Source organism: Dama dama, chromosome 10 (assembly GCF_033118175.1).
Source record: "Dama dama isolate Ldn47 chromosome 10, ASM3311817v1, whole genome shotgun sequence".
Classification (NCBI taxonomy): domain Eukaryota; kingdom Metazoa; phylum Chordata; class Mammalia; order Artiodactyla; family Cervidae; genus Dama; species Dama dama.
In genome coordinates this window covers 37,319,620-37,341,374 of record NC_083690.1, presented here as the reverse complement: position 1 = coordinate 37,341,374, position 21,755 = coordinate 37,319,620, and the positions used below count along the sequence as shown (strand labels likewise).

General features: G+C 41.5%; 1 protein-coding gene and 1 non-coding gene across 4 annotated transcripts in view; one reads left to right on the top strand and one right to left on the bottom strand.

Annotated features, from left to right (window-relative positions):
• The window catches only part of LOC133063810 (cytochrome P450 3A24), an 84,045-nt gene that overhangs the window by 21,714 nt on the left and 40,576 nt on the right, over nt 1-21,755 (top strand). The window contains exon 1 of one of the 3 annotated variants that reach the window (XM_061153638.1): nt 20,228-20,554. The exons of the other annotated variants lie outside the window; for them this stretch is intronic. Coding sequence (XP_061009621.1) covers nt 20,484-20,554 — 71 coding nt within the window. The 5' untranslated portion in view covers nt 20,228-20,483. Of the gene's footprint in view, nt 1-20,227; nt 20,555-21,755 lie in introns of those variants that run through there. 3 annotated transcript variants of the gene reach the window in all.
• On the bottom strand, nt 15,499-15,570 carry TRNAC-ACA (transfer RNA cysteine (anticodon ACA)). The gene has a single exon. It is a non-coding gene; the product is annotated as a tRNA-Cys (tRNA).

The window sequence follows — 21,755 nt, the reverse complement described above, 5'->3', positions numbered from 1 at the left end:
AGCTTGTCCTTCACGAAACCAGGTGTCCTCTGCATACTTTGTTGTTTATGAGAGTCTTTTCCCATAGATTTTTTGTACATTATCTTCTGGCCTTGAGCTTAGCAGAAAACAGAAAAGTGGCAATCTCATGGTACAGCAGCGTAGTAGAAATACAATCCTGTTAACACAAAGGTTAGTCTTTTTGCAGAAGTTCTCAGCTAAATTTATCTAAAAAGTTCAGCACACAAAGACTCTGCAGCTCCGGTGAGGCAGCCCCTGTTTAGCACTTCTGGTTAAAATGAACAATTATCCTATTGTTTTTACACTAGGGCTAAACTCTTATTTTTCTAGATCTTTAACTACATTAACAATAGTTTCCACTGCAGAACCTCAGCACACTAACAGCAATTAAACATTGATCCAATAACCACTTTTAAAAGAATATTTTTTGTGTTCTCTAATAGGGCCTCCTCACCCCCTGAAGGGCTCTGTGCCTATTAGGACCTTTTTTTATGGTTAATCTCTATGTATAATATCTTTTGGCCTTCAGGCCTGTTGACAATTTATGGCTTGCACCTGCTGTAACTTTAAGCAACTTCAATAGCCGACCGTGTCTGTTTTGTGGTTAATCTATTTTCTTTCTATTAGGCTTCATCTCCATGGGAACTAGATAGGATTACATTATTAAGGAACAGAAATGCAGAGGATTGCACAAACAGCAGATATGGCACAAAACAGGCTTTTAATCTAAAAGTTAATTACCTGCAAGAAGTCACCAGCTAATCTCTATCTAAAGTGTTTTTTATTAGGCACATTTGTGGCTATTTTATTTGTGGAGCCTTTTTCACCCTGCGGAGGGACCTATGCTTAATAGTTTCTTTTGTTAGTGTACTGTGCTTAGGATGTCTAGAACAATCATGAGCATATTTTGCAATGAGAGCACACATTTATCAAACAAGCCAGAATGCCAACAAAAGGGTTTGAATTGAAGCATTTCCTTCATCCCTGGCCCCTTCATAGGGTACCAGCGTCCAGGAGATGTATTAATTAGGGTTTTAAGTTGGTCTTTATTCAGTGAAAGAGGAGCAGGAGAACTCTCGGCAGGCAACACAAGAATCTGCATCAGGGCGAACAAGAACAACAGCAGAAAAGGGGTGAGGATACCGGGTGGGGTAGAGGCCGAGGCCAACCTGGAGGGTCCCTTGTATCCTGAACGGCCTTGTATATCAGGTATTTTCTTCATGACCTTGTCATGGGTGGGATCTCCCATAATGGCTCCCGGCAGTATACTGTATTGGTGTTTTTCTTTCTGGCTTACTTCATTCTGTATAATGGGCTCCAGTTTGATCCACCTCATTAGAACTGATTCAAATGAATTCTCTTTAATGGCTGAGTAATAGTCCATTGTGTATATGCACCATAGCTTTCTCATCCATTTGCTGATGGGCATCTAGGTTGCTTCCATGTCCTGGCTATTATAAACAGTGCTGTGATGAACGTTGGGGTCCACGTATCTCTTTCAGATCTGGTTTCCTCGGTGTGTATGCCCAGAAGTGGGATTGCTGGGTCATATGGCAGTTCTAAGTCCAGTGTTTTAAGAAATCTCCACATTGTTCTCCATAGCGGCTGTACTAGTTTGCATTCCCACCAACAGTGTAAGAGGGTTCCCTTTTCTCCACACCCTCTCCAGCATTTATTGCTTGTAGACTTTTGGATAGCAGCCATTCTGACCAGCGTGAGATGGTACCTCACTGTGGTTTTGATTTGCATTTCTCTGATAATGAGTGATGTTGAGCATCTTTTCATTTGTTTGTTAATCATCTGTATGTCTTCTTTGGAGAAATGTGTGTTTAGTTCTTTGACCCATTTTTTGATTGGGTCATTTATTTTTCTGGAATTGAGCTGCAGGAGTTGCTTGTATATTTTTGAGATTAATTCTTTGTCAGTTGCCTCGTTTGCTATTATTTTCTCCCATTCTGAAGGGGCTGTCTTTTCACCTTGCTTATAGTTTCCTTCACTGTGCAAAAGCTTTTAAGTTTAAATACGTCCCATTTGTTTATTTTTGCTTTTATTTCCAATATTCTGGGAGGTGGGTCATAGAGGATCCTGCTATGATTTATATTGGAGAGTGTTTGCCTGTGTTTTCCTCTAGGAATTTTATAGTTTCTGGTCTTATGTTTAGATCTTTAATCCATTTTGAGTTTATTTTTGTGTATGGTTTTAGAAAGTGTTCTAGTTTCATTCTTTTACAAGTGGTTGACCAGTTTTCCCAGCACCACTTGTTAAAGAGATTGTCTTTTCCCCATTGTATATTCTTGCCTCCTTTGTCAAAGATAAGGTGTCCATAGCTGTGTGGATTTATCTCTGGGCTTTCTGTTTTGTTCCATTGATCTATATTTTTGTCTTTGTGCCAGTACCATACTGTTTTGATGACTGCAGCTTTGTAGTATAGTCTGAAGTCAGGCAGGTTGATTCCTCCAGTTCCAGTCTTCTTTCTCAAGATTGTTTTGGCTATTCGAGGTTTTCTGTATCTCCATACAAATTGTGAAATTATTTGTTCTAGTTCTGTGAAAAATACCATTGGTAGCTTGATAGGGATTGCATTGAACCTATAGATTGCCGGGAGTCAACACATATGATTCCACCCATGACAAGGTCACGAGGAGAAAACCTGACAGGCAAGGCAGATCAGGTTTTCAGGGATTCCGAAAAGCTGCCCCCAGCACTCACTTTAAAGATGGTATCTGTCTTTCTGATGTTTGCTTCAATAGACTACTCCCTAATTTCTGTGAGATAGGCAGAAGGCCTTCCCCGATCTCTTCCCAAATAAGAATCAATTTAGAAATTTAATCAGTAAGTTTCCCTGGTGGTGGTATTTTATGAGATTATCCAGGGTGAAAGGAGTGTTTTAACTTAAACTCCTTTGCTGGTATTTTAGCTTGTTTAGCAAATGCATTTATGCCCTTGGTACTAATATCATGATTGCTTATAATACCTTAATCATAAAATAGCATCAAGAACCTGATTATATAAAAGCTCTAATAGACATAGAGCCCTTTGGGGAGTGAGGAAGCGCTATTAGAAAACACAAGAAAAATTATTCTAAAAGTGGTTATTGGGTTAACATTTGCTTGCTGTATTTTTGCTCTTAATGTGCTAAGGTTGTGTTATGGAAACCATTGTTAATATAGTTATAGATCTAGAGAAACAAGAGCTTAACCCTAGTGTGGTAACAATGAGATGGTTGTTAATTGTCAGCCAGGAGTGCTAGGCAGAAGCTGCCTCACCAAAGTCGCAGAGTCAGTGTGGGGTAAACTTCTTAGATAAACGCAACTGACAGCTTCTGCAGAAGGATTAATTTTTGTGTTAACAAGGTTATACTTCTACTCTGTTCTGTTGCCCTATGAGACTGCTACCTTTCAGTTAAGGTCACCATAGAAACAGAAAATAGGTTTACATTCACCTGACTTGCATAAAATGTTAATAGGCCCCAAGGCCAGAAGATAATGTACAAGACCCTCATAAACAAAGAAGTATGCAGAAAACACCCTGGTTTCGTGAAAGACAAGCTGATGTAATGTTAAACTATCTTCCCCTTAGAAATGTACTAACTTAGGGTATAAAAGCGACGGTAAAAAATAAAGCATTGCCAGACCCTGCCAGACCCTGCCAGACTCTGCTGCACCCCCCGTCTGGTCACTCTCTCTCTCCCTCGCAGACTTGGCCCTATCAAGGCTGGTCTCACGTGTCTTCTCTCACCAACGCCGTTCATCCCGAGGGTACCCCCTGGATCCTGCTGGGGCTGGACCCCGGCAATAGATTGCTTTGGGTGGTATACTCATTTTCACTTTATTGATTCTTCTAACCCATGGTATAGAATTCTTCTGTACCATGAACATGGTATATTTCTCCAGTTATTTGAAGAAATTTCTTTGATTTCTTTCATCATTGTTTTATAGTTTTCTATATATACGTGTTTCATTTCTTTAGGTAGATATATTCCTAAGTATTTTATTCTTTTCATTGCAATGGTGAATGGAATTGTTTCCTTAATTTCTCTTTCTGTTCTCTCATTGTTAGTGTATAGGAATGCAAGGGATTTCTGTGTGTTAATTTTGTATCCTCCAACTTTACTATATTCATTGATTAGCTCTAGTAATTTTCTGGTAGAGTCTTTAGGGTTTTCTATGTACAGGATCATGTCATCTGCAAACAGTGTGAGTTTTACTTCTTCTTTTCCAATCTGGATTCCTTTTATTTCATTTTCCTTCTCTGATTGCTGTGGCCAAAACTTCCAAAACTATGTTGAATAGTAGTGGTGAGAGTGGGCACCCTTGTCTTGTTCCTGACTTTAGGGAAATGCTTTCAATTTTTCACCACTGAGGATAATGTTTGCTGTGGGTTTGTCATATATAGCTTTTATTATGTTGAGGTATGTTCCTTCTATTCCTGCTTTCTGGAGAGTTTTTTTTTTATCACAAATGAATGTTAAATTTTGTCAAAGGCTTTCTCTGCATCTATTGAGAAAATCATACGGTTTTTATCTTTCAATTTGTTAATGTGGTGTATCACATTGATTGATTTCCAATTGTTGAAGAATCCTTGCATCCCTGGGATAAAGTCCACTTGGTCATGATGTATGATCTTTTAAATATGTTGTTGGATTCTGTTTGCTAGAATTTTGTTAAGGATTTTTGCATCTATGTTCATCAGTGATATTGACCTGTAGTTTTCTTTTTTTTGTGGCATCTTTGGTTTTGGTATTAGGGTGATGGTGGTCTCATAGAATGAGTTTTGGAAGTTTGCCTTCCTCTGCAATTTTCTGTAAGAGTTTGAGTAGGGTAGATGTTAGCTCTTCTCTAAATTTTTGATAGAATTCAGCTGTGAAGCCGTCTGGTCCTGGGCTTTTGTCTGTTGGAAGATTTCTGATTAGAGTTTTGATTTCTGTGCTTGTGATGGGTCTGTTAAGATTTTCTATTTCTTCCTGGTTCAGTTTTGGAAAGTTATACTTTTCTAAGAATTTGTCCATTGTTTCCAAGTTGCCCATTTTATTGGCATATACTTGCTGATAGTAGTCTCTTATGGTCCTTTGTATTTCTGTGTTGTCTGTTGTGATTTCTCCATTTTCATTTCTAATTTTGTGGATTTGATTCTTCTCCCTTTGTTTCTTGATAAGTCTGGCTAATGGTTTGTCAATTTTATTTATCTTCTCAAGGAACCAACTTTTACCTTTGTTGATTTTTGCTATGGTCTCTTTTGTTTCTTTTGCATTTATTTCTGCCCTAATTTTTAAGATTTCTTTTCTTCTACTAACCCTGGGGTTCTTAATTTCTTCCTTGTCTAGTTGCTTTAGGTGTAGAGTTAGGTTATTTATTTGACTTTTTTTTTTGTTTCTTGAGGTATGCCTGTTTTGCTATGAACCTTCTGCTTAGCACTGCTTTTACAATGTCCCATAGGTTTTGAGTTGTTTTGTTTTCATTTTCATTAGTTTCTATGCATATTTTGATTTCTTTTTTTTCTTTTTTTTTTAACTTTTTTCCTGTGATATGTTGGTTATTCAGAAGCGTGTTGTTCAGCCTCCATATGTTGGAATTTTTAATAGGTTTTCTCCTGTAATTGACATCTAATCTTACTTCATTGTGGTCAGAAAAGATGCTTGGAATGATTTCAGTTTTTTTGAATTTACCAAGGCTAGATTTATGGCCCAGGATGTGATTTATCCTGGAGAAGGTTCCATGTGCACTTGAGAAAAAGTGAAATTCATTGTTTTGGGGGTGAAATGTCCTATAGATATCAATTACGTCTAACTGGTCCATCGTATCATTTAAAGTTTGTGTTTTCTTGTTAATTTTCTGTTTAGTTTTTCTATCCATAGGTGTGAGTGGGGTATTAAAGTCTCCCAGTATTATTGTGTTATTGTTAATTTCCCCTTTCATACTTGTTAGCATTTGCCTTACATATTGTGGTGCTCCTATATTGGGTGCATATATATTTATAATTGTTATATCTTCTTCTTGGATTTATCCTTTGATCATTATATAGTATCTTTCTTTGTCTCTTTTCACAGTTATTATTTTATTTTATTATTTTTTTTCTAAAAATATTTTAATGAAAAAGTTCTTTCTGTAAACATTTCATTATACTACAAATAAAACATTTGAATCCATTACAGACCACCTCTTAAAGTCTTATAAACCAGAGTAAAACATTGAGATTTAAAAGAAATCTTGAATACTTGAAATAGGCTAACAATCCTTATGTTACCCCTGCACATTAGCATGCTTACTCACTACTTTGTGACAATTACTGGAATTCCAAGAGATACTGGCATTAGAAATATTTCAAATTGTGACTTACATAATAAGAACCCTTAAAACCAATTTCATTTCAACTGTTCAGTTCAACAAATGGTCCTTTTTACCAAATTTTCTTCTTTAGGACATCAGTGTAAATTTTTTTTTTTTTTTGAAGAAATGTAGTGTGGGAAGCTGTAACCTAGGAGTTTTGACAAAAGGTTTGCCTTGACCATCTCTTGTGTTACTTGTTTACTGGTGTTACGAGTTAAGAGCATTGTATTTTTCAGAAATGACAGTGGAACTACATTTAAATAAAATCACTTTATTTCATAAAATCGATGGACTGGAAAAGAACAATGCCTTGCCTTTAAAAAGAAAATGTTTCATTATCTTAGGAAATTTGTGTCATTAAAAACCATGTTGTAAAGAAAAATTATTAAAAAGGCTATTTACCTTATTTAACACTTCTATGATGTGTAGAAACTCAGCCCTGATTTAGTCCGAGACCCACCCAGCCATTCTCTGAAAATAAATCTGTGGCAAACTAACTACTCTTGTTTATATATAAGAACTTGACTTATAATTTAGAAGCCAGTTTTATTTTAACCGTCCATCCCCTCCCACTAGTGTTATTTTAAAAAGTGAATTAACACCAAACCTCAAATTTTAACAAGCCCTTTTGGGGCAGCAATAATAGCCCTTATGAACAATCAGCATCTGACTTTGTGTAGCAATGCAGTGATTATTTTTTAACTATTCTTTGGGAAAGGTTGTCTTTTAGAAAGGAGCTTTAGTTTACATAGGGCCCCACTACTTCTGGTTAACGGGTCAACAACAAAACCAAAAGAGAACCAAAAGTTTATCCTGTTAGTCCAAGTAATTCCCTGAAGTCATATGCAAGAGAACTTACTTATGTATGAGGCCACTTGAATGAAGACCATTTTTAGATCTGTATGATCTGACAGTTTTGAAAGTTCATTCCAGATGTTTTTTTTTTTTTTCCCCTAGAATGAGGATTGAAGTGTAATGCTTCTGTTACAAGTCATGCTTGTTACAAAAATTCTTTAAAAAATCTGGTCACTCTTGCCAAAAATTGACTTTATACTAAAGACACCAACAATGAATTGTTCATATCTGACTCAAGATCAACACCCATGGTTTTTGCAGAGAAAATCTTAAAACCGTTTAAAATGTGCTGGATGTGATTCTTCAAGACAAAGCTTTCAGCTGAACAAGTTTGCCAATGTATCTAATAGTTTTAAAATATGTACTGTAAACTTATGGGGAAACAAATGGTGTCATCGGGCTTTACTTCACAGTTGTTATTTTAAAGTCTATTTTATTTGATATGAGTATTGCTACTCCTGCTTTCTTTTGGTCTCCATTTGTGTGGAATATCTTTTTCCAGCCCTTCACTGTCAGTCTGTATGTGTCCCTTGTTTTGAGGTGGGTCTCTTTTAGACAGCATATACAGGGGTCTTGTTTTTGTATCCATTCAGCCAGTCTTTGTTTTTTGGTTGGAGCATTCAACCTATTTACATTTAAGGTAATTATTGATAAGTATGACTCTGTTGCCATTTACTTTGTTGTTTTGGGTTTGAGTTTATACACCTTTTCTGTGTTTCCTGTCTAGAGAAGATCCTTTAGCATTTGTTGGAGAGCTGGTTTGGTGGTGCTGAATTCTCTCAGCTTTTGCTTGTCTGTAAAGCTTTTTGTTTCTCCTTCATATTTGAATGAGATCCTTGCTGGGTACAGTAATTCGGGTTGTAGGTTTTTCTCTTTCATCACTTTAAGTATGTCCTGCCATTCGCTCTGGCCTGAAGAGTTTCTATTGAAAGATCAGCTGTTATCCTTATGGGAATCCCCTTGTGTATTATTTGTTGTTTTTCCCTTACTGCTTTTAATGTTTGTTCTTTGTATTTGATCTTTGTTAATTTGATTAATATGTTTTGGGGTGTTTCACCTTGGGTTTATCCTGTTTGGGACTCTCTGGGTTTCTTGGACTTGGGTGACTATTTCCTTCCACATTTAAGGGAAGTTTTCAGCTATTATCTTCTCAAGTATTTTCTCATGGCCTTTCTTTTTGTCTTCTTCTGGGACTCCTATGATTCGAATGTTGGGGTGTTTAACATTGTCCCAGAGGTCTCTGAGGTTGTCCTGATTTCTTTTTTCTTTCTTTTTTCCTCTCTGCTTCATTTATTTCTACCATTCTATCTTCTACCTCACTTATCCTATCTTCTGCCTCTGTTATTCTACTGTTGGTTCCTTCCAGAGTGTTTTTGATCTCATTGATTGTATTATTCATTATTGATTGACTCTTTTTTATTTCTTCTAGGTCCTTGTTAAACATTTCTTGCATCTTCTCAATCTTTGTCTCCAGTCTGTTTATCTCTAACTCCATTTTGTTTTCAAGATTTTGGGTCATCTTTACTATCATTATTCTGAATTCTTTTGCAGGTAGACTCCGTATCTCTTCCTCTTTTGTTTGGTTTGGTGGGCATTTATCATTTTCCGTTACCTGCTGGGTATTTCCCTGCATTTTCATCTTGTTTAGCTTGCTGTGTTTGGGGTGGCCTTTCTGTATTCTGGCAGTTTGTGGTTCCTCTTTATTGTGGAGGTTCCTCACTGTGGGTGGGGTTGGACGGCTGGCCTGTCAAGGTTTACTGGTTAGGGAAGCTTGCATTGGAGTTCTGGTGGGTGGAGCTGGATTTCTTCTCTCTGAAGTGCAATGCAGTGTCCAGTCGTGAGTTTTGAGATGTCTATGGGTTTGGTGTGACTTTGGACAGCCTATATGTTGAAGCTCAGGGCTATGTTCCTGCATTGCTGGAGAATTTGTGTGGTACGTCTTGCTCTGGAATTTGTTGGCTCTTGGGTGGTGCTTGGTTGGTGTAGGTATGGAGCCTTTTGGAAGAGCTCTTATTGATTAATGTTTCCTGGAGTCAGGAGTTCTCTGGTGTTCTCAGGTTTTGGACTTAAGCCTCCTGCCTCTGGTTTTCAGTCTTATTCTTCCAGTTGCCTCAGAACTTCTCCATCTATATAGCACTGATGATAAAATATCTAGGTTAATGATGACAGGCTTCTCCACAGTGAGGGACACCCAGAGAGGTGCACTGAGTTACACCAAGAAGAGAAGAGAGAGGAAGGAGACAGAGGTGACCAGGAGGAGAAAAGGAATCAAAAGGAGAGAGACAGATCCAGCCAGTAATCAGTTCCATAAGTGTTCTCTACAGCTTGGAACACACGAAGAGACTCACAGAGTTGGGTAGAGAAGAGAAGAGGGAGGGAGGAGATAGAGGTGACCTGGTGGAGAAAAAGGAGAGTCAAAAGGGGGAGAGAGCAATCAAGCCAGTAATCACACTCCCAAGTAAAAATGGGTACTGAAGATTTGGTTCTTAAAGGTACAAAATTGATAACAAATAGCAAAAAGCAAAGATTAAAAATTTAGAGTAGAGGTTAGACTCTCAAAAATACAATATTAAACAAAACAATATGAAGTCACAAAAATTATAAAATATATATATGAAGTTTGCTTTAAAAATAGGGTCTTTTTTTTTCTTGCAAGGTAATAGTAGGTTATAAAAATGAAAAAGGATAATAGAGGACTTAAAAATAAATTTTTTTAATTTAAAAAATGATAATAGTAAAAATATATCTAGGAATTTCTCTGGAGCTGTTACAGACAGTGTGAGGTCAGTTCAGTTTCAGATAATTCCTTGATACGTCTTATACTTCTCAAGATCTATAGGCCCCTTCCAGTGTAGTCAGTGCTAACTACAGGGTTTTAATCTGTTGCACCTGCCACTTCCAAAGCGGTTCCCTCTGTTTCTTTTAGCTTCTTCTGTTTGCTGGTGTCTTCAGTGTCTAATTTCCGTCCTGACACAAGGGGGCAAAGATGGTCACTTAATTAGGGTCTGTTTTTCAGTCGTGCTGTGGGGAGGGAGGAACACTGCAAACAAATGTCACTGGCGTGTGTGGGGAGTGCGTGCAGTGTCTCAGCTGCACTGGGTTTGCCCCTGCTCACGGCGCGTGCGCTTTCCCCCGTCTACACTGCTCAGGCTCTAGTTTCCTCTGCTGGGGAGCTGTCTGAGGCGGGCCCTGGGTCGCGTGCACTTCCCAGGTCTAAGCCACTCGGGTTTAGGTTCTTGGGTACTCAAAAAGGTGCAGACTCTGTTGGGCCTTCGTTTTGTGCCCTTCTCAGGTCCAAGCAGCTCAGGCGACCAGGTGCTTGGTGAGCGCAGTCTCCCCAGGTGGGGAGTGTGTCTTATCACCTCCCTGGTCCCAGCCATTTGGTTTCCTGGGTGGCTGCGGGTGCACCCGTCTCAGGTGTGCCGTGTGTCTCTTCTGGGGAGCTGATCTCAGGCTGTGACCCTCCCGGTGGATGTCGACCGTCCAGAATCCCAAGAAGTCTTGGTTAGCAACTGGAAGCCTGCTCGCAGTTTGGTACAGGATGCCTCTCTGGGGCCAAGATTGCCCCTTTCTGGCTCTGGCTGCACCCCGCCTGCCTCCCTGTCTCTGGCACGGGACGGGCCAGTCCACAGCCAGCTAGCTCTCCTCTGGTATTGGCTCAGTCCTTTGTTCTGTGAGTGGGCCTGGCAGTGCCTAAGTTAGGGCTTTTCGTGGGATAGTTCTCTCTCTCTCTCTTTTTTCTTTTTTTCTCTTTCTCTGGCTATCCCACAGTTTGGGTTGCTATCTCATGTTAGTTCCCTCAGATTGCCCTCAGGGCATTCAGGCCCAGTCCTTACCCTAAGCAATGCAGCCCACGCCTCCCTGTTCAACCTCCCACTTGCTGGTGGCAGATGCGAGCACTGGGAGTTGCTATTAGGCACCTAATCTGTGGGTTTTATTTATTTATTTATTTATCCTCCTGGTTATATTGCCCTCTGAGATTCCAAAACTCCCCACAGACCCACTGGTGAGAGTGTTTCCTGGTGTTTGGAAACTTCTCCTCTTTTAAGACGCCCTTCCCAGGACAGATCTCCGTCCCTACCTCTTTTGTCTCTCTTTTTATCTTTTATCTTTTGTCCTATTTCCTTTTGAAGACAATGGGCTGCCTTTCCGGGTGCCTGATGTCACCTGCCAGCATTCAGAAGTTGTTTTGTGGAATTTGCTCAGTGTTCAAATGTTCTTTCGATGAATTTGTGGGGGAGAAAGTGGTCTCCCTGTCCTATTCCTCTGCCATCTTAGGACCGCCCCCTCTCTCTTTTCTTCTTGATGAGTCTGGCTAAGGGTTTGTCAGTTTTGTTTATGTTCTCAAAGAACCAGCCTTTAGTTTTATTAATATTTACTATTGTTTCTTTCACTTCTTTTTCATTTATTTCTGCTTGGATATTTATGATTTCTTTCCTTCCACTAATTTTGGTCTTTTTTTTTCTTCTTCTTTCTCCAGTTGCTTTAGGTGTAAAGTTAGGTTGTCTATTTGATGTTTTTCTTGTTTCTTGAGGTAGGATTGTATTGCTATAAACTTCCCGCTTAGTACTGCTTTTGTTGCATCCCATAGGTTTTGAGTTGTTGTGTTTTCATTGTCATTTGTTTCTATAAATTTTTTTATTTTCCTTGTGGGGGAGAAAGTGGTCTCCCCTTCCTATTCCTCCACCATCCTATGACTGCCCTCCAATGTCTCTGTTTTTTAATACATTGTCTAGGGTTGTCATAGCTCTTCTTCCAAGGAGCAATCATCTTTTAATTTCATGTCTGCAGTCATCATCTGTAGTGATTTGGAGTCCAAGAAAATAAAGTCTGTCACTGTTGACATTGTTTCCCTATCTATTAATATACAATGTTATGTTAGTTTCAGGCTTACAGAAAATGAACAGGTGGTTGCCACAGGGGAGGAGGATTGAGGGACAAACAAAATAGGTGAAAGGAACTAAGAGGTACAAACTTCGATAAATGTTATATTAGTTTCAGGTATACAATATAGTGATTCCATATTGTAATACATTACAATTTTATCACCTCAGTAAGACCAGCAAGTGTCACCATATACATTTGTGACTGTACTATTGACTATATTCCCTACGTGAACATTACATCCCAGTGATTTATGTATTTTCTATCTGAAAGTTTGTACCTCTTAATTCTCTTTACCTATTTGGTTTGTGAATATTCATTAGAAGGACTGATGCTGAAGCTGAAGCTCCAATACTTTGGCCATCTGATTCACTGAGCCGACTAATTAGAAAAGACCCTAATGTTGGGAAAGACTGAAGACAGGAGGAGAAGGGGATGACAGAGGATGAGATGGTTGGATGGCATCACTAACTCCATGGACATGAGTTTGACAAGCTCTGGGAGATGGTGAAGGACAGGGGAGCATGGCGTGCTGCAGTCTATAGGTTTGCAAAGCATCAGACATGACTGAGTGACTGAACAACAACAAATAAATGAAATTATACCATAATTTTTTTTCTGTTTGACTTATTTCACTTAGTTTAATACCCCAGGTCAATATTTAAAAACCAGACATGTGATTAAAAAGTGGGCTGAAAACCTAACTAGACGTTTTTAAAATGACATACAGATGGCAACAGGCACATGAAAATGTGCTCAGCATCACTCATCATCAGGAAATGCAAGTCAAACCCTAATGAGATACCACCTCACAACCATCCAAATGACAAATTATCAAGAAGACAAGAAACAAATGTGGGCAATGATGTGGAGAAGACGGAATTCTCCTGCACTGTTGCTGGGAATGTAACTTGGTGCAGCTACAGTAGAAGACAGCATGGAGATTCCTCAAAAAGCTGAAAGAGAGCTACCATAAAATCCAGAAGTTCCACCTCTGGTCATTTATCTCAAGAAAGGGCTACTTTGAATATATAAGTGTTTATGTGTGTGTGTGTGTATGTGTGTGTGTGTGTGTGTGTGTGTGTGTATCCCTATGCTCATTGCAGCACTGTTTACAATAACCAAGATATGAAAGTGACCTAAACGTCCAACATGGGTCTTGAATTGCTCCCCACAGTGTTTGGGTTTAATTCTGTGGATGATGGAAGTGTTGGAGAGATTTGAGTAACAGAGGAGTGATGCGTGACTCATGTTTTACCAGGCTCTGTCTGGTGGCAGAGTAGAGACTAGGAAAGGCCAGACCCTCCTCAGAGAGGTTATGGCCCTGATTAGGAGAGATGGCCAACACTTTGCACCTCTTTTGCAGCTAATCTGTGATGCTCATCAATTCCCTCATTTTACACCTCCTGTGTCATTAATTCCCTTCCTCATGGTCTTCTGAAACTTGCCCCCCTCCTCTGATTCCTCTTTCACTCCTTGGCTTCATTCATCTTTTATTTCCCACTTTCTTGTAAACCCAAGTGATTCTGACTGTGACATGTCAGAACTATTTGTAGCATCCTTTATCTGCTGATGGGCTTCCCTGGTGGCTCAGAGGTTAAAGCATTTGCCGGCATCTGCCTGCAATGGGGGAGATCTGGGTTCGATCCCCGGGTTGGGAAGATCCCCTGGAGAAGGAAATGGCACCCCACTCCAGTATTCTTGCCTGGAGAATCCCATGGACGGAGGAGCCTGGTGGGCTACAGTCCACGGGGTCACAAAGAGTCGGACACAACTGAGCGACTTCACTTTCATGTTATCTGCTGACACTATGAGTTCATAAATACATAAAGTTTAGTCACATGCTCTCTTTTTGTGGCCACAAACAGCCTTAGCACTTACAACAAGAGTAGAAGCATGATGGATTGTGTGGAAGGAGATATTTATCCCAGAAGAGGTTGACACAAACAGCCAGGTTATTTCAGGAAGCCTCTTGGAATCCAGCCAAGTATGATACTGGAAAAATGTAGAATTACGAGATCTAGCTCCATGCCCTGCATTCATGTTTGGGCAAGATTCTTCCCCACCCTAAGCTTCTGTTTTTGTTTTTTTTTTTAATTTATTTATTTTTTTCATTTATTTTCATTAGTTGGAGGCCAATCACTTTACAATACTGTAGTGGGTTTTGTCATACATTGACATGAATCAGCCATGGAGTTACATGTATTCCCCATCCCGATCCCCCCTCCCACCTCCCTCTCCACCCGATCCCTCTGGGTCTTCCCAGTGCACCAGGCCCGAGCACTTGTCTCATGCATCCAACCTGGACTGGTGATCTGTTTCACTATAGATAATATACATGTTTCAATGCTGTTCTCTCGAAACATCCCACCCTCGCCTTCTCCCACAGAGTCCCAAAGTCTGTTCTGTACATCTGTGTCTCTTTTTCTGTTTTGCATATAGGGTTATCATTACCATCTTTCTAAATTCCATATATATGTGTTAGTATGCTGTAATGTTCTTTATCTTTCTGGCTTACTTCACTCTGTATAATGGGCTCCAGTTTCATCCATCTCGTTAGAACTGATTCAAATGAATTCTCTTTAATGGCTGAGTAATATTCCATTGTGTATATGTACCACAGCTTCCTTATCCATTCGTCTGCTGATGGGCATCTAGGTTGCTTCCATGTCCTGGCTATTATAAACAGTGCTGCGATGAACACTGGGGTGCCCGTGTCTCTTTCAGATCTGGTTTCCTCGGTGTGTATGCCCAGCAGTGGGATTGCTGGGTCATATGGCAGTTCTAATTCCAGTGTTTTAAGGAATCTCCACACTGTTCTCCATAGCTGCTGTAACTAGTTTGCATTCCCACCAACAGTGTAAGAGGGTTCCCTTTTCTCCACACCCTCTCCAGCATTTATGGCTTGTAGACTTTTGGATAGCAGCCATCCTGACTGGCGTGTAATGGTACCTCATTGTGGTTTTGATTTGCATTTCTCTGATGACGAGTGATGTTGAGCATCTTTTCATGTGTTTGTTAGCCATCTGTATGTCTTCTTTGGAGAAATGTCTGTTTAGTTCTTTGGCCCATTTTCTGATTCGGTCATTTATTTTTCTGGAATTGAGCTGCAGGAGTTGCTTGTATATCTTTGAGATTAATCCTTTGTCTGTTGCTTCATTTGCTATTATTTTCTCCCAATCTGAGGGCTGTCTTTTCACCTTGCTTATAGTTTCCTTTGTTGAGCAAAAGCTTTTAAGTTTCATTAGGTCCCATTTGTTTATTTTTTAAGCTTCTGTTTTTACATCTGTAAGTGAAAGTGAAAGAAAGTGAAGTCGCTCAGTCGTGTCCAACTCTTTTGCGACCCCATGGACTGTAGCCTACCAGGCTCCTCCCATAGGATTTTCCAGGCAAGAGTACTGGAGTGGGTTGCCATTTCCTTCTCCAGAGGATCTTCCCCAGCCAGGGATCGAACCCAGGTCTCCCGCATTGTAGGCAGACGCTTTACCGTCTGAGCCACCAGGGAAGTCTTTACATCTGTAAAGTGGGAATCAAAAATGCCAGCGCTGCGTATCTCACAGAGTTCATAGGGAAACCAGCTAAGAGAGACGTGGAAGAACTTTCTTGGCTTCTCTGGTGGCTCATACCATAAAGAGTGTGCCTGCAGTGCAGGGGACCTGGGCTTGGTCCCTGTGTTGGGAAGAACCCCTGGAGAAGGACATGGCAACCCACTGCAGTGTTCTTGCCTGGGAAATCCCATGAATGGAGGAGCCTGGCAGGTTACAGTCCATGGGGTCTCAAAGAGTCAGACATAACAGAGCGACTTCACTTTCCTTTTCCTGAGAGAACTTTCTAAGGTATACTGTGCAGTAGATATGTTAGTGATTCATTTGTCAAGAAAGAGAAACTCAGGAATGGAGTAGAAAGTGAGCAGCAAAAGGATGAGGTCCTTCTCATCCTTTTGCTATGAAGTCCATGGAAGTGCATCTGCTTAAGGGCATATGTGTGTGTTTCTTCATGGTGGGATGTGTGTGGGTCAGAAAGAACATCCCCGTACCTCGCCCCAGTCCCTACTGACTGGCTTACTAAGGGCCCTCACCTTGTCTCTGTGTTGGGGCAGAGCTCTGGTTACAGACCTGTGATCTGTGAAATTGGAATCTAACGCATAAATCAGTCCAGAGCAACATGGCCTCCCCAATACTCTGAGCAATTCTTTCAGCCAATGGAAGTCAAGACAGGCTTCCCAGAAGAGGAGTTACCTCTAAAAGGACAGGAATAGAAGACTGACGGGGCCTTTTGCATCAACTGAGTCCCTGACACCGTGCTCACCTCTCCTGGTATCTGAGCCTAATGCCTAATTCCATGCATGTTCTCTGATTTCCATCTCTGATTGATTTCTAAGGTCTGAAAAGATAAGCCGTGAATAGTTGATGAGGACACTGTGTTCCTAAAACATGTATAATTAGTTTACCTTGGCAGTACTATAATTGTCTGTTTCTCTCTTTCTTCCACCTGAGTAATACCTGGATCTTAGTCATATCTGTACATGAAACACTTGGAATAGAGCTTTGACTGAGGCCATCAGTACACAAATGACCAGAGGAGAGATGTGAGGTGTGGGGTGCTCTTAAGGCACATGCCTTCATTCACGGTCTTCATATGTGAGACTTTTCAACTCAGGTGTGTCTGCTGTGGAACAAAGGGAACAAAGATCATGCCTTCTGTTATTTCCCTTGTACAGCAAGGCCGTTTGCCTTTGCTAGGACATGGCTTTGGCTACACATTTTCCCCAGGACATGACTAGACTGTTGCCACTGGGATAGATTCCAACCAGCTGGACCAGGCCCTGAGGTGAATTGGGAAGGTGATGACGTGTAAGGCTTAGTGAGAAAACCATCATATTGGCATATGTTTTGGAGGAAGGTGAAAGTATATAGTTTCCACAAGGATTTTGTTTCCAAGAAGAAGAAAGGCTGTGGGTTTAGCTGAGTGAATTAAGTTGTCAGTAGTTATCAGATGATACCATAATCTCTTCATGGGGGATGTATTTTGTGTTCCTTTCAGTGGGGAATATAGACAGGTGGGTCCTCATGACACAACCTGTTCTTGTTCTGTGAGGTAAGATGATGTCCTGGGTTCTTCAGACCCATGGGGGAGCCCCTGGCCAGGGGTATACATGGAGATAGAAGCCAGAATTGTAACCAATGTGCTGCTTCAGCCTTGGGTCTCACTATTTCACACAGTGACCCTCATCATGAAACAGCAAACTTTGAATACTGGTATTTCAGAGCAGAAGACTTGCCGTCTTTCTTCATACTATTTATAATGTATTTTGATCAATAGTTGTTGGGAAGCCACTTGTAGTAACTAAACCTGTTTCTCTATGTGTATGTGGGGGGTTATAGCATGACCCTCCTTAATGCTACCCAGTGTTTGTGTGTGCTTAGTCACTGAAACATGTCCCACTCTTTGCAACACCATGGGCCATCAACCTCTGTCCATGGGATACTCCAGGCAGGAATACTGGAGTGGGTAGACATTCCCTCCGCCAGGGGATCATCCTGACCCAGGGATCAAACCTGGGTCTCCTGCATTACAGGCAGATTGTTTATAGTTGGGCCTTCAGGGAACCCCAAAAGGGATCCAGAAAAGGCACCAAAAGGGGCAGAAATGTATCAAAATTCTTCAGACTTTCTGACTTTCCCTGAGGATCATCTTCCAGCTTCCCAGGTCTGTCCTTTGTTGGTACTCAAGCTTCCATCCATTTCTCTCCTTTGCTGCCTCTCTCTAGGACTCCATTTCCTCAAGGATTCCAGAGGTATGCTCCATACTGAGCTTGGTTGTGTGTACAACTTCCTCCACCGGGAGGCCCCTCCCAAGGGAGGGGACTGTATGGCTTCTAGTCCACAATCCAGCACAATACCATCACCTGAATTAACTCACTTGGACTGAAGCAACGGACCTATAAATGTGTTCAGACAATACAATTCTCATTGGAATGTGCATTTTCACAGGGGCCTCCTGGAAGAAATCTGAGCCCAAAGATGACAAACTGATGGTAGAAATTTCATGCTCCATGAGAAGCTCCCAAGGAAATAAAAAAGTGTAGGAGATATAGTTCGGACTTGCTGCATTTTACTAAAGAGACTTCCACTCACTTGGGCCAGTATGGAACAGCCCTGGGAACTCTCAGGCCAGAGTGAGGGAAAGAGTTACCAAGAGATGAGTATCACTTTCTGCAGAAGGAGTGAAAGTGAGAAAGGATAAAGGGAAAAGGAAGTACACAAACACAGCTTACATGTCTTGTGTTTCTATTAAGTTTTAATAACCTACTAGGTTTTGTTTTTCATGTAATCCATGGTTATTCAGGCCTGGCAGATGCAGGACATGGTTCAAAATACTGATAATGAGCCAGAGTAAATTCTCAATGCTCAGCCCTCATACTGCTCCCTTCAGGAATTCAGCAGGGGTAGGGGGAGGCCTGGGCTTCTCAGGTGGCCCTAGTGGTAAAGAACTCATCTGCCATTGCAGGAGACATAAGAGACACTGATTTAATCCCTAGGTTGGGAAGATCCCCTGGAAGAGGGCATGGCAATCCATTCCAGTATCCTTGCCTGGAGAATCCCATGGACAGAGGAGCCTGGTGGGCTACAGCCTGTGGGTCAGAGAGTCAGATATGACTGAAGTGACTTAAGTGTACAAGGGGAGGCCCACCAGCAGGTGATACCAACTGCTACTCTAGGCCTCCTCTATATCAGCTCCTTGTTACACAATAAAAATTCCCTGTCTGTGCATGCTAAGTTGCCTCAGTTGTGTCCAACTCTTTGTGACCCTGTGGACTGTAGCTCTCCAGGCTCTGCCATGGGATTCTCTAGGCAAGAATACTCTAGTTGGTTGCCATTTCCTCCTCCAGGGGATCTTCCCACCCCAGGGATCTAACCTGTGTGTCTTAGGTCTCCTGTGTTAGCAAGTGGGATTCTTTTCTTTTACCACTAGTGCCACCTGGGAAGCCCCCAAATGCCCTACATATCCACAAGTGGGAACCCATCTGTTCTGACCCACCAACACCCCACATACCCCAGAGATAACATGCCCTCATGTGGTCTTTTTGAAGTCTTGTTGCTGTACGTGCCACATCACTGGTGGCTAAGGATGTTGGGGTCCTCTTGGCCATCGGGCTGCTTTTTTCTCTCTCTTAACACCCTTTGATCTTGGATTGCAACCTTTCCGGAGAGAGGAGATCATTCTTTGAGCTAGAGTCTGACTTGCAGGATACTCTGAGGGTGGGACAGGAATGAGCCTGAATTGATACCATTGGTGCAGCCATCACCCTCTCCTCCATGTCCTGCCTCTCCTTCTGGGGCCCTCTTGTCAACAGGATCCTGGTGGATTCTTCTGAAAATACAGAGACAGTGACCAAGGCCCAGTCAGGCCCTCCTGGTGTGTCAACAATTCAGGAAGACGACATGGTCACCAAAGAGCCACAGGGAGAGGGCACACAGGTGCCCAGTGGTTTTATCTCTACCAACTCAATTCCATCTACCTTTCTGGATGCCCACTCTACAGAAAGCACTCTGCTAGGTACCTGGGACATGACTGTGGCTAGTATCCAGCATGTGCCCAAGCTCTTGATCCACTGAAGGGACTAGACTGGGAAACTGACTGTGGTGTGGGAGATAGTAGAATTGTGTGCAGGGGACAGTTCCCCAGAGGAGGAAATTGTTATATCTGCTGAAGGAGGTTGGTTTGGGAAATCTCTAACACAGATGTTCTGTCAGAACTTCATTTTGAAGCATAATTAAGAGCCTACATGGGACACAGGGGCATTCCTAGGCAGAAAAAAAAATCATATGAGTAACAAGAGCAATCAGTACAGCCATCTTGTTTGACCCCCTAGAAAGAGATGGCACCTGACTCCAGTATTCTTGCCTGGGAAATCCCATGGACAGAGGAGCCTGTCGGGCTGCTGTCCATGCAGTCACAAAGAGTGGGACACGACTTAGCAACTAACCCACCACCACCATCTTGTTTGAAGGATTTCAAACATTTTGGACTGCAGGCAACCATAGAGATGGGGCAGTCTAGAGGAGAATTAAAACCAGTGGCTTTATTTGAGTTTCTGTAACCTTTGGGCTTACTGATAACACTGATTGAGTTCTTTATTGATTTCCTACAGAATATGAACTCAAGGGAGGTCAAATTGTAATGTGTATGATGTTCGGCCAACTACCAAGGCAGAGGGATCTCCTGCAGGTGGGGCCCAGGTGGCCCTTCTATTGGTTGCAGCTCCAGCTCCACCTCCTTTCTCAGCACATAAATAGCCCAACCAGACTGAATCTCTGCCTAATGTGAACAGAAGCTCCACACTCAGAGGCAGGCAGAGAGCAGCACACACAGCTGAGAGGAAACTCAGAGGAGGGAATCGCCAAGAAAGTGGCCATGGAGCTGATCCCAAGCTTTTCCATGGAAACCTGGGTTCTCCTGGCTACCAGCCTAGTGCTTCTCTATGTGTGAGTAACTGTTAGGCTCATCTCCTCTGTAACCTGGGTCTTGGGGTGCTAAGCATAAAAGGGGGTCCCCTTAGTTTTTTAAAGTTCAAAGGAAATAGAGGGGAAGTTGCTGAAGCATCAGGTGCTATGAGCACAAAATGGGTTATTATTTATCTTACCCACATCTGTTGAAGGAGTTAACTTTACTCCTGAGTTGCTGTTAGTATAGTTAGGAGGGTTTGTGACATTATTTGTTCCAGTAAATGACCCTCTGATTGACTACTGGTTTGCATGGACCTAGATTAGTCAACTAGAGTTTAATCAAAGGCAAATTAAAAACAACTGACCCACGTGCAGCATAGTCCTCACTTATTCCCACTGGGGAATTCCAGGCTGGGAATCCCGGGGGCAAGAATCAACATGGGTTTTTGTTTCATTCCCTCTGACTTCTGGATTCTGTACCTGCTGCAAGAGACATGAGGAAGGATTGGCCCCTTTGTCACTCAGGAGATCCTGCTCTGGACCCTCCTTCCAGGTGTCGTTTACACAAGGCACCGGGTACACCCAGATTTTGCTGGGAGGTCCGAGACTGAGCAACTCTTTTTTCACACTCAGCCGTCCCCCCTTTCTGTGCCCCTCCTCAGGGCATCCCTTCCTAAGACTCAATTCCCACACTCTGTACTCTGCAGAGATTGTCTAGTTTCCAAATGAGAAATCCTAAGATCTGAGGAGACTTGGTAAAAATCTTGAAATTATATTCATTTCTTTCACCTTTTCTTTCAATCTCTGGAAGGGTTAGAATCAATGTACATATTTTCTTTCCCCTGTGATACAAAATCTACTAAGCCTACAAGAGGCACAAGCCCCAGAGTCCAATATGGATTTTATTTTCCCTGTATAAGTGTGGCACAGAAGGTTGAATCAAAACCATCTAGCAGAAAAATTCCGTTCAATGTTGAGATTCTGTTATCATGGATTAGGTTGGGAGAGGAGTTACTTCCAAAGAGTGATTAGAGAGATACCCCTACAAATCACATTTAGGTTTGTGTCAATTTCATTTTTATTAAGTGTAGGAAATCATGATGACATGTACGTGGGTAATATTAACCTCATTTTAATTACTTGAAAGAAGTATTAAGGTATTGCAGCAACATATTTTCTGTCTGATATTATAAAATTAATTGGCACAGTTTAATTTCATTCTATTTAGTACTAGATTTTA